This window comes from Microcaecilia unicolor, chromosome 7 (genome assembly GCF_901765095.1).
Source record: "Microcaecilia unicolor chromosome 7, aMicUni1.1, whole genome shotgun sequence".
NCBI classification, from domain to species: domain Eukaryota; kingdom Metazoa; phylum Chordata; class Amphibia; order Gymnophiona; family Siphonopidae; genus Microcaecilia; species Microcaecilia unicolor.
Window position 1 is genome coordinate 226,058,810 of NC_044037.1, and position 13,146 is coordinate 226,071,955.

Genomic DNA, 13,146 nt, shown 5'->3' on the forward strand with positions numbered 1-13,146 from the left:
AGTTCAGGCTGCGGCAGTCCGATTCACAACAGATCGTACCATTGTGGGAACTCCTAAGCCCCTACTCACGGCAGTAGAATGGTATATCCTTATGGAGACGTTTTCCCTGGCAAGCAACATCTTCGTGTGTCTGTTTGTACGTGCGCGCTCCCGGAGGAACATCCCCCCTCCCCACCCTAGTAGGCTTTAGGAATAAGCGCGGGCGTAGCTGGCTTGAGAGAGAACTAGTTGCTGGTAGACTGCAGCCTGGTGGCGTCCTGTGCGCGCGACCGAGACGAACTAGGCAGGTGTCGCGCCCTGGCCCTTGCTGCTCCTCCTATGCACGAGCTTGCGATCGGCAAAGGCCGGCTTGTCTGGCGCGCGGGTGCGACGGGGCGGTAGTAGACTAGTTTGGCACTTGGGACTCAGAGAAGCTGAGAGAGGAACTGGAAGTAGGGAATGATGGCGTTGCGGTCGGCGCTGGAAAGTATTAAAGAAGGAGAAACGAAACGGATGAATTAAAAAAAGGGGTTTTAACTGGAAGGTAAGTCTGAAGGAACCTAAACTTGCACTGAAAAGTCGAGATAGTTTCTTTAAAAAATAAACTTTGAGGTGATGTTCCTCATGTTCGTTTAACGAACTGATCTTGTGGTGAGGCGAGTTTGATGTGGGTAAAAGATTACCACTTTGCTTCACGTGAGGAAAAGGCTGCTGTCCCGCAGCACAGGCGAGAGTTTTGGGGGCTTCTCGAGACTGGGCTTAAGCCGGGGCCCAAAACTTGTGTTTACTTCCAAGCCGAGGCAGACAGGCAGCCCTGGAACTACATCATGGACGAGGCGGTGTCTCTCTTTCTCTCTATCCCCGGGGGTTGTAATATGAGCTGCTCTGGGACCTCGAATACTTAACAAAAATAATACGGAGGGAGGGGGGGGGGGGGGGAAGTCTTGAAACTCCATAGCAAAGGCAAGAGAAGAGCATGAGACTAACGTTTTCTGGATTTTAGTTTATTATTCCGTGTTTATTCCCATCCCCCATTCGACTGGACATTTACAGGGCTGGAAAAGTTTGAAATGCGTGGCACGAACGAAGCGAGGTGCCGCAGGTTAATGAAACTCTTTATTTCTCTTTACAGATGGCTTTGTGGTTGCCATGAAAGCGGTTGTCGCACTGTCGGAGAAAGAAGCGCCGCGACTGGGATTAAAGTGAATTCCATCAAAAGTGGATATCATTTTCGATGTACTTTCCTGAGGGAAAGAAAGAGACGTCAGGAGATCGTTAACTGGAACGGGAGGATTTTCTATTTGTGGCATAAGGCGTAAACGCGAATCTTTGAAAAAATGATGAAAACCGAAGGAAAATCAGAAAGAACGTTGAGAAGTGCATCCCCGCACCGGAATGCTTATAAATCTGACTTTCATGCTATTAAATGTTCCTTTGATGGAATCAGGCAAGAAAACGCTCCCAAACAGAGCCGGTTGAACTCCAATAACACTTCAACAGATAACACACGAGGTAGAGCTACTTATGGCAATCGAGTACATAAAATAAAAAATATGTTTATGCAAATGGGATCATCGCCAAACGAAAGTCAACCAGAGATAAAACTTATAAAGGCCGACATTCCACCTTCACCCACAAGTCCATCTTTTGTCAGTGTTTATCAGACCAATGTCCTCAACTCCGGCTTGGAGCCTGCCACAGTTGATAAAATGAAAAGCGAAGATGGAGATTTGGACAAAGTGTCGTTAGCAGAGAAATTTTCAGAAACCAGGAAACTTTTTGAAAGTAACATTAAAAGGCAGATTGTTGTCGACAAATGCCCTAGTAAATGCAACACATTTGCGCCGGCAGAAAAGACGCGTGGGTCGGTTTCCTCAAATATCGATGATGGGATTATAGAGACCAGTCCTGTTTGTGTTGTTCATAAATCTAGTAGCATTGCCTCGAGCGAAATCAAGAACAGCGAAGAAATGAAGCAGGAAGCGCACAGATCATTCCTCGATGCAGGGCCGATATCCAAGAGGTTAGAGAGTTTTTTAGCTGATAGCGATAGTGAGGAATCCAAGGATTTAACCAACAGTGAATTCCCCAGGACAGCTGGTGTTTCCGTGCCATGTCCAGGCCCTGACCAACTGCCTCGATATGGAGAATCGACTTCCTCTAAAGGGGTCATATGTCAGGACCGGCACAAGGAAAACAATGTAGAGACTTCTTACCGGGTACGTACAGAACAGGATCCAGTTGTAGATTTCCACGTGGACTCGGATTCTTGCCTCACTGGTGTCTTCTTATCAAATAATGTGGCCAGTGAGTCAGAGGACCCTGCCAGCACTTCCCGAAATCGAATTCAATTAGAGATGGTGAGGGCAGAGCTGGTGGTATTGCGAAATGAAACTTCAGAGAGTGAAGGAGATGAATTGGAAAATGATGTATTCGAGGAAGAAGAATCTCTTGAAATGTCTGCGGATAGTATTGGTCATACTGTAAAGAAGGTGAAAAAAGAAGACACTCCCAATGCAAACCATAAAGAAACTACAGGTGCGTTTCAAGAGGTGGCTGAATCCAGACTAACAGAGGATCGACTTGAAGAAGCAGGGGAGAGTGAGGAAGAGGAAGAAAGTGAAGCTGAAGAACAGTCTGAAAAGAACTTCATAGGGTGTTCTACTTTCGGCATAGAGAATGCAGCTTTTGATGATGATAGGGATACAGAATCAGAAAAACAAGGAAATGAAGATAAAGAAAGACTGGAAGCTGTAAAAGAGTGCAGATATGTTAGTGATTATGAGGAAGTATCTGGGCTTTCTGAGGAAGAAGATCCAGAACCAGAGCGCAAGGTTAAGTTTTCTACAGCTCCTATCAAGGTAAGGAGAATTGAATTGAATTTTATAGCTTTTTTTGTGTGTGTGTTTTAAAGATAGGATCATGGTTTCTAATCTTATTTAAGCAATGTTACAAATAGCAGCGAAAACTGAGACAACTATTGTACTACACTTTCAAGTCAGGGCACACACCTATGTTAAGAGAAATTATTGGTCATCTGTTGTCAAGAGTATTCTTGCTGTTAAATGAACGTTTCTTTAATAAGTTCAGTTTACTTTAATATTTGCTGAATCTGGTTGCTGATTTGGCCTGCATTAATATTCAGTTTTGTAATTGTTTAATCTTTCTAGAGCTCACAATCTTTGTTTTGCTCACATAGGGCCCTGTTTACTAAGGTGCGTTAGTGTTTTCAGTGCGCCTACACTTAGCGCATGCACTAACCATGTAGGCGCTATAGGGATATTGTAGGCACATACATGGCTAACGTGCCTATTGCGCTGCTTAGTAAACAGGGTCCATAATTCATGTTAATTAAAACCCTAGTGCCTCTGGTAAAAAAATCATGATATGGAAGATTAGTGTTTTTCTCCCCCATTATGATAAATTGCCTGTAACTTTTTTTCCTGTTATACCTGACTTATCAAATAGGTTTTTTGTTTTCTTGTATACTGGAGCTATTAGAAAATAGTTTCTCTTTGAAGTGCAGGGAAAACAAATGATTTTTTTAGGATTAGTAAATAATGCAGTCATTGTTAAAACATTGAGCAGCTGTTTCAGTCAAGTGTCGCAAACAAAATAAAAAAAATCAAGGAGCTTCAAAAAGTTTTGATTTTGGATTGAGCATTTTAAAGTCCAGACCTGATCTCTAGTTAAATGGTTAATTGATATTTAGATTTTAGATGCAGTTCTAAATTTAAAAACAATGTTGTCCACAAAATGAAAATATCAAAGGGGGTCTCTAAATTTTCTGGTTTGAATTGAGGTGTCTACTGCTGTTTGTTGTACAAGTAACCGCCTTCTACAGTGCTGTAAAACTTATTTATTGGGCTTTATTAATTGCCTTTGTGAAGAGATTTACCCAAGGTGATGTGCAGTAGTTTAACATAAAACTTAAAATTTTAACATCGTAACAATAGTGAAATGACCAAATGTAAACAAATACAATAAGTGAGGTAAACTTTAAAACAGCAACACTTGTCTTATTTCCCTCCTGTACATAAGTTGATCATGATCAAAGATGAAGGAAATTTGGATACTAGAAGAAAGATTTTGTACTCTTTCTAGTTCTGACTCTTGCTGTCATCTCCTTCAGCCTTTTCTCTTCCTTGTTGTCTCTCAGTTGCAATCTTCTGCTGCTCCTCTGCCATTCACCTAAAAGCACCACATTTTAGGTGAATGGGCAACCTGGCTTCTGGATTGTACCAACTCTTATCATGGTCACTCGTTTGTAGTTGCCACTATCAGCATAAAATGGAGAGGGAGCATGACCTCTTACGGATCTGTTTGAATTTGGAATTCGGTGCCTAGCCAACACTTGCATTGTACTGGGTCATAAAGCTTGTATAAAAGTTTGAGTTGTCCTTTGTTAATTTTAAAATGAGCCTCAGAGTTCGGAGATTAATCACAATTTCCTTAGTGTCCCTCTGGACCAGCCCAGAATGTGACTGATGGATTGTGTACGCCTTCCAGCAGGTGGAGACTGAGAAAAAAAAACTGTGACTCTAGGGAGCCAATAAGAGCCCTTGCCAGCTAGAGAAAGATCCAGTAATCTCAGTCTCCAGCAGGTGGAAGGTGGTGAGCCCTTCAGTCTTTCTGCCTATTCTGTACTTCTTTTTCTCTTTTGGGTTAAAGTAGTATGGTTGTATTAATTTATGGTTCTTTTCCCTGTGCATTAAAAAAAAAAAAAACAACCCCCCCCAAAAAACCTGTTCTTTAGAGGCAGAGGCCCCGGGGGGGGGGGGGGGGTCACACTCGGGAGGCCGAGTCCCTCCCCCCATATCCTCCCTGATAGCTGTAAGTGCTGGCTAGTTGGCTGCTAGCATTCTTTATCTTTGACAGTAATATAAAGTTTACCTCAAGCTCCTCAAGGGTGGGGGGGGGGGAGCTTTAGACGTGGGGAGAGGCAGCTACTAAGAAAAAAAAAAGGATTTGGGCCACCCGGTCTGCTCTTAGGCAGAGCCGTTTTTGGTCAGAGTCTTATTAATGAGCAGGGCAGCTCCTTAGCGGTTTGCATCTTTAGTTTTCGGAGCGATCAGCTGTTTTTTCTTTGCGATATCGGAAAAATTCCGCCGCTGTTCAGTATGTCAGCGGCGGGGTCTTGGTGGGCCTGGTGTTTGTCGGTACTGCACCGCTGTGGAGGACCAGGGTGCAGGAGTCGGTAAATCGTCGGGGGGGGGGGGGGGGTCTGATTCTACCATCTTGCTGGTGGTCACGTCTCCCGCTCTCCTGGTGCCGATTTCGGTGGGAAATGCTGCCATTTTACAGACCATGCTGTCTGTTGCTCCTTAGGTCTCTCTTGCTGTTGGGCCTGTACCTACTTTACAAAATCCAGTTTTGCTAGCGGGGGAAGGAGTTTTTCCTCCTGAATTCGTGGTGCAGATGTACCAGGCTTTTTTTCTGCATAAAGCTGCACCTGTGGATCCTCCGGGGAAATGGTCTCTGGAGGGGGCCTTTGTGGCTACAAAATGGTGTAGGCTTTCTGAGGAAGCTGAGCAGGATTTGTTTGGTTCTCATGACCAGGACATGCCCTTCTTAGAAGAGGAGGCATTTTTTTTCCTGAGGAGCAGTTTGCTGAGGAGCTTGAGCAGACAGCAGAAGGTGAGGAATCTATTCCTGTGGGAGAGGATCCGTCTGCAGTAAGGATTTTTCATAAAGATGACCTTCAGGAGCTTATTTCTCAGGTTTCTTCTACTTTGTGTTTTGATGATCAGGATCTTCAGGTGTCGGAGCCCAGAAAGGTGGATTTGCTGTCCAGGGGTATTCGCAGGGCAGGTAAGTCCTTTCCTATGCACTGGGATCCATGGCGGTAACAATCTAGGCGGTTCTGTGGGCCAGGGCTTACATGAGAACTCTCCAGCGGTCCCTTCTGACCAGATGGTCGTCCCAGACAGATTCTCTTCATCAAGGATTGCTGCTTTCACTCCAAGTGAAGACCAGTTTTTGATGGTGGCTTTGGGAGGCCCATGTGACTAAAGGTATGCCCGTGGTTCATCCCAGCTGGACTGTGGTGACGACAGATGCCAGTCTCCAGGGCTGGGGAGCTCACTGTCAGGGGCAGTTTGCTCAGGGTCTCTGGTCACATCAGGAGATGTTATTCTCCATCAACCTCTTAGAGACCAGAGCGATTTGTCTGGCGCTTCAGAGGTTTCTTCATCTTCTGAGAGGCCGGGCAGTCCGTGTGATGTCAGACAATGCCACCGTGGTAGCTTATATCAATCAGCAAGGAGGGACAAGGAGTTTGCCGTTGGAGCGAGAAGCATCGCTACTGCTTCAATGGGCGGAGATCCACCTGGAAGCTTTATCAGTGGCTCACGTGGTATGGGGTGCTAAATGTTCAAGCGGATTTTCTCAGTCACTGGCTCCATCCCGGAGAGTGGTCGCTAAGCGAAATGGCGTTTCGGCAACTGGTCGATCGTTGGGGGTCTCCCAGGATGTATCTGTTTGCATCCGCCGGCAATGCAAAACTTCCTCTGTTCTTCAGTCGTTGCAAGGATCCCAAAGCGCAGGGCGTGGATGCTCTTCTTCAATCCTGGCCAGCCAGTCTAATGTATGCTTTTCCTCCATGGCCTCTGATAGGGCGTCTTCTTCAGAAGGTCGAGACTCACCAGGGATGTCTGATTTTGGTAGCATTGGATTGGCCTCGAAGGTCGTGGTATGCCGTCTTCTGTTGGATCTTCCCTTCAGGCGTCCGGTCACGCAAGATCTGTTGTCGCAGGGTCCGGTCGTTCATCCGGATCCGGATCGATTCTGTCTTATGGCCTGGCTCTTGAGAGGGCTAAGTTGATTAAGAAAGGTTACTCCGCTCAGGTCATTGCTACTATGCTTTGCTCTCGTCGCCGTTCTACCTCTTTGAATTATGTGCGCACTTAGAGAATATTTGAGGACTGGTGTAAGGAGCGTAGTCTATCTCCTTTTAGTGCTTCGGTTCCACAAATTTTGGATTTTTTGCAGCGGGGCTTTGACAAAGGCCTTGCTTTGTCTTTTCTTAAGGTGCAGATTGTGGCTTTGACATGTTTTCGTGGTCGTATCCAAGGGAGGTCTCTAGCTAGTCATCTGGATGTGGTGCATTTTTTGAGGGAGGTTAATCTCCTTCGTCCCCCCCCTCTGAATGTTCTTTTCCTCGTTGGGATCTGAATTTGGTGCTTACGGTTCTTACTAGGCCTCCCTTCGAGCCTTTGTCATTCTGTACTCTGAAGGATTTGACTCTGAAGACAGTATTTTTGGTGGCCGTTGCTTCGGCTAGGCGAGTTTCGGAGTTGCAGCCGTTGTGTAGATCGCCGTTCTTGGAGTTCTGATCGCGTAGTGTTGCGGCCAGTTCTTTCCTTTCTCCCCAAGGTGGTAACTCAATTTCATGTTTCTCAGTCGGTGGTATTGCCTGTGTTAGGTTCTTTCTCCGGCTTAGAGGAGCAGCGGCATTTGAAGTGTTTGGATGTCAAACGGGTGTTGAAACACTATATTAAATCTACTGATGACATTCGGCGATCTGATTGTTTGTTCTGATTGGAGGTGCACGCAAAGGGTTCATGGCCTCTAAGCCCACTATTTCTCGATGGCTTAAAGAAATGATTGCATCAGCTTATCTGCTTTCTGGGAAACCTGTTCCAGAGCATGTTAAGGCTCACTCTTCAAGTGGTCAGGCAGCCTCTTGGGCAGAGCGTTGTCTGGTGCCTCCAGAAGACATTTGTCGTTTTTGCATTCTTTTTCTAGGCACTACTGTTTAGACGTCCTCAGTCGTCGACAGGTTGCTTTCGGAGCGCGTGTTTTGTCAGCGGGGCTGCTAAGGTCCCTGCTATAAATACTTCCCATCAGTCACATTCTGGACCGGTCCGGAGGGACGCTAAGGAAGAGTAAATTAGGCCTTACCTGCTAATTTGCTTTCCTTTAGTCTCTCCAGACCAGCCCAGATCCCTCCCTTCAGGTATCTGTGTTTTCAGAAGTTAAGAGTTCTCTATTGGAGCGGTTTTGCTAGTTGATTTCTGTATTTAAAAAAAAAAAAAATTAATATATAAATAAAAGGAATGTTTTTTTCTGGTTTACTAAAATGTCCTGTTTGTAGGACCATGATATGTGTGGAGGCACTCTTTGTTGGCAATGTGTCGGTGGCTGCTCAGGTTTTCTGTATGCACAGGTTATGTATTTCTTCTATGGCTTTACTTTTGCTTTGGTACTATATTACTGGATCTTTCTCTAGCTGGCAAGGGCTCTTATTGGCTCCCTAGAGTCACAGTTTTTTTCTCAGTCTCCTCCTGCTGGAAGGCGTACACTAAAGGAAAGCAAATTAGCAGGTAAGGCCTAATTTACCCGTTGACATGATCCCTTCATTTTACCTTTTAGGATTTAAATTTGATCTTTGTTCAATTAACCATAACATCACTTTGTATTTGTCTACACCGGAGTCAGCAAGCTCTTCTCTGGAACTATGTAAGCCACATTGAGCCTACAAATAAGTGGGAAAATGTGGGATTCAAATGTAACAAATTAAATGATTGTCCTCTTTAAATTTTAATGTACTGAGGGGCCCTTTTACTAAGCCGCGTAGGTGCATGCTTGCGCCCAACGTGTGTCAGTTTGGAGTTACCACTTGGCTACAGCGTGGCCCTTGTGGTAGCGCGTCCACTACGCACGTTGGAAAATTTGTATTTTGTGGTGTGCGGCAGAAACCAGGCAGTAATCATTCTACACGCGTAGACGATTACTGCACAGTTAACGCATGAGACCTTATTGCTAAGTCAATGGCTGGCGGTAAGGTCTCGGACCCAAAATGGACGCATGCCAATTTTAATTTTGCCGCATGCCCATTTTCAGCAAAAATTTTAAAAAAGGCCTTTTTTTTTTACAAATGCGCTGAAAAATGGATCTACGTGCACCTAAAACATGCGCCTACATTAGCACAGCTCATTTTTTGGCATCCCTTAGTAAAAGGGCCCCTGAATGGAAATAGGAATTAAGGTTTAAGTGATTTAGGAGCTGAAACCATTTTATATAGTATTTATTTAAACGTTTTATATACTGCACGAGCTGCCATTCTCAGTGGTTTACAACAGAAACATACATAATAATAAAATACATTAAAGAACAATCCTATATTACAGTGTCATCATTAAAATCTTATCTCATACTAGTAAAAAAGGCCCGTTTCTGACACAAATGAAACAGGCGCTAGCAAGGTTTTCCTCGGAGTGTGTATGTTTGAGAGTGACTGTGTGTGAGAGAGAGAGTGAGTGTTTGTGTGTGACAGAGAGTGAGTGTGGGTGCGAGTGTGTGTGTGTGAGAGTATGTGCGTGATACACAGACTTTGTGAGACAGAGTGTTTGAGAGTGACTGTGTGATACATAGAGAGTGAATGTGATGCAGTGTGAGAGACAGTGTGTGAGAGAGAGAGAGTGTGTGTGACAGAGATACCTCCTCCTCCCCCCCTCCTCCGGGGTCTGCTCCAGGGGCAGTGACATGAGAGGAGAGGAGCGGCTGCAGAGCCGACAGCCAATGCCTGATGGCTGCCTGCGGTGCGCACTTGCTTCCTAAAAACAGCTGTTTTTATTTTGTAGCGGCTGCTGCTCAACAGGAGAAGCAGCAGTGGCCGGAAATGGGAGCTGGCGCCATGTGTTTCGCGGGAGACTTGGCAGGTCTGTGTTGGCTGGGCGGGCCTGGGCGGCAACCTCAGGGGAGAGGGGGGAGCAGTGGCTGCGGCGACCTTGTGGAGGGGGGAGTGGTGGCGACCTCGTGGGGGGGAGGGGGAGCGGTGGTGACCTCGGGGGGGGGCGGAGGGGGAGCGGTGGCGACTTTGGGGGGCGGGTGGAGGGGTGAGCAGCGGAGGGTGGCAAGTGCAGGGCCTTGTGCTGCTGCTGTTCGGTTGGTCAGTGCTGCGTGTGACGTCAGCCTGGGCTTCAGAGCCTAGCAGACCAACTCTGAAGAAAGCCACGGACACAGGCAGCCTGATGCATAGAACGTTGGAGGTGAGAATTATTATATAGGATATGTGGCCAAAGAGCATTCTGCACTAAGGGGTCCTTTTGCTGCAGGAAAAAGGGTCCTGCGGTAGCAGTGGGGGCCGTTTTTCCTATTCACCAGGGTCCTTTTTACTGCAGTGGGTAAGAAGCTCCCCCCCCCCCCCCCCCCCCGAAAAGCTATGCAGTAAAATAACCCCTACTGCGCTGCGTGGCCATGCACAACCATAATACCTTTTTAGCTGTGAGAATGAGCTAGTCTGAGCTTTAGATTCCAATATAATTTTTTTTCACCAGAAATTAGAGGAACATTTATGGTTTCAGTTTAAAAAAAGCTTTTGGATTTGTATTCAAAACATAATATGTAAGACTTCATTCTGAAGCTGCAATTTAATTTTGGTTTAAGGATGATTGGAATTAAGTACAAGCTGTCATTGGAGTCTATCATAGCAAGACTTCCTGAAGCTGCTCTGGTGACTGCAAGCAGGGCTTTTCAGAGAATCACAGAGGTCCAGGCCAGTGAAAAGTAGGAGGCCTCAGTTCTACTGTATATCAGATACATACATACACACATACTTAAGTACATAAGTACATAAGTAGTGCCATACTGGGAAAGACCAAAGGTCCATCTAGCCCAGCATCCTGTCACCGACAGTGGCCAATCCAGGTCAAGGGCACCTTGTTTAGCTGTAGAAGTATCCAAACCTGTTTATAATTATGGAGAGCATCTTGATCAGTACTCACGAGAGAGATTGCATATACTAGATCTCCATGTATGCACATTTTCCATGTATATTCATTGTGAAAATCTTGAAAATGTAACTGGTTCATGTATACTGGAGGGGTGTTCACAACCACTGCTTTAAGTGCATGTGAATAAAACAGGATGGAGGGCAGGGCCCCTTATTCTTAATGGCTGTAGGGTCAGAGGTGGAACTGATGAGGAATCCCCAACAAGAATGTCACTTAATCTATTTTTAAATCTCTTTATTAAGAATGATGTTACTGAAAGCTTACGTGTTTGCATTGATTTATCCATTTAAACTCATCATGCATCCAGAAACTTTTTATATTTCGTAGCCCCCTTGGCCCAGTCATCAAAGAATCCCTGTCTAGCCAGTGGGCCTGCTTTCTTATAGCTCACCAGAATCCAAATTTGACCTCCTTAGCTCAATCCCATTCTATTCACTTCCACCCCCCCCCCCCCCCCAACCATCGCCATCAAGCCAGAGAATTTCCATCTCTGCTTCATATTTCTGATGAGATTTGCCTCAAATCTCATTCTGATTAAGAACCAGACTTCTAGCCCTTGGAGAGAAGTTCTGTTTGTAATCTCCCTGTATTTAAAAAAAAAAAAGTGTTTTCTATTTCAGTATCTTTTTGCGCCTTTCCATTCCCACATCGCTTGATGAAAAGTATTTCTCCATTCCCAAACTGATGGGACCTCATCTTAGATTAGTGTCTCATAATGCACTTTTTCTCAATTAAACACACTTTTCCAATAAATATCCTGGTGCCTTTCACACTCACCCCCAGGTCCTCAACCTAGTCTAGCAAGATTCCCTTTGAGTTGAAATTGATGCTTTCCTCCACCCACATACTTCAAAAATAATGATACAAGCCTCAACAGAAGGCATAAAATCAAGGGTATGACCAGAATTTTGTTTAAATTGTCGTGTTTTTTGGATCAAGATGGCGTCCAGGGGAGGAGCAGCGTTTTGAGGCTCTGAGACTCGAGGAAGCTAGCTTGGCGTTTTTCCTTTCCCTACCTTAATAATGGTTAAGAGGAAAGGAAAGATTGGTGCTAAAGCCGTTTCTAGCACAGGGGACACCGTACCGCTAAAGCAGCCTACCTTAGAAGACTTCGGGCTACAAACGCTGGGATCACAAGCTTCAGCCTTGGTTGGATCTCCGAAGCAACATCTTGTCGGAGATCTTGGCGTGGAGGCGATTTCGCTGAGTCCGCCTAGTAGAGTTGCGCCGCCGAGACCGGGTGGAGAGACGGACCCTACAGGAAAACTTCATTTTGATAGTTTTGAAGTTGCTAGCGGCCCTGTGGGATATTCGACGCCAGACGCGGCGACGTCTGAGCGCAAGGCGGGAAGAGGGGAGATTGTACCCGCTTCTATTCAGACGCCTTCACCAGTGGGACTCGGCGAATTAATTAGACCACCAACAGTAACATTGGATACCTTATGGGATGCCATTCAGATAATGAATGTTTCACTGCAAAAGATTTCTTCTGAATTAACTGCTGAAGTGAAGGAAGTAAAAAACTCTCAACAACTAATGGAGTCGAGAATGGCGAAGCAAGAAGAAAAAAGTGAGTTAAACTCTCTTGCAATTAAAAAATTACAAACTCTAGTTGACAATGTTCTTTTGGAGAAAGAAAGGGATCAAAGGAAAGTGGAATTTTTGGACAATCAACTCAGACGGAATAATTTACGATTCTTAAACTTTCCTAAAACCCCTTTGTTATCTCCACTAGAAATGCTACAGAAATATTTCCTAGAAATCTTAAAGATTCCAAAAGAAGTTTTTCCTCCGATTGTTAAATTATACTACATTACTGGAATTAAAACAAATCAGGAGGTTGCTCCTGATTTAAACCTTACTCAATTTCTTGAAACATCACTAGAGTCAATAACTGAACGCACTACTCTTCTGGTTTCATTTGCCTTCGAGACTGATCGCAATAATATATTTCGCCTTTACTTCAAATTCAGGGAAGCTCCTTTTTTCGGCTCAAAGATACAGATTTTTCCAGATGTCAGCAAATTCACACAAAAGAAAAGGCGAGAATTTTTGGGGCTTAGGTCTCGAACTCTCTCCCTGGGAGGAACATTTAAGTTGAAATTTGCATGCAGATGTCTTGTTTCTTTTGGTAATATATACTATGTTTTCTTTGATCCTGAAAAATTGGAGCTCCTATTAATAAGTAAAGAAAGCAGGGATCTTCAAGTTTCTGAGACACCCATGGGGAGTTGAAACCGCAGGCTAACTTGTGATTCTGTCCTCCTAATGTCTATTGTAAGAGTTTCTTTACTCTTTTATTTCCTTTGACTAATACTTTGTATCTTGATCATTAATAGTGGACTAAGTATAAAAGAAATCTTTTGAAAATCCATGGAGATGTAAATGGATGATTCTTTAATCTTTGGATGTATTTCCCGATTTCTATACA

General features: G+C 44.7%; 1 protein-coding gene across 1 annotated transcript in view; it reads left to right on the forward strand.

Annotated features, from left to right (window-relative positions):
- Nucleotides 1-392: 392 nt before the first annotated feature.
- Nucleotides 393-13,146, forward strand: part of LOC115473968 (neurabin-1-like) — a 337,573-nt gene continuing 324,819 nt past the window's right edge. The window contains exons 1-2 of the mRNA XM_030209200.1: nt 393-523; nt 1,112-2,840. Coding sequence (XP_030065060.1) covers nt 1,317-2,840 — 1,524 coding nt within the window. The 5' untranslated portion in view covers nt 393-523; nt 1,112-1,316. The remainder of the gene's footprint in view (nt 524-1,111; nt 2,841-13,146) is intronic.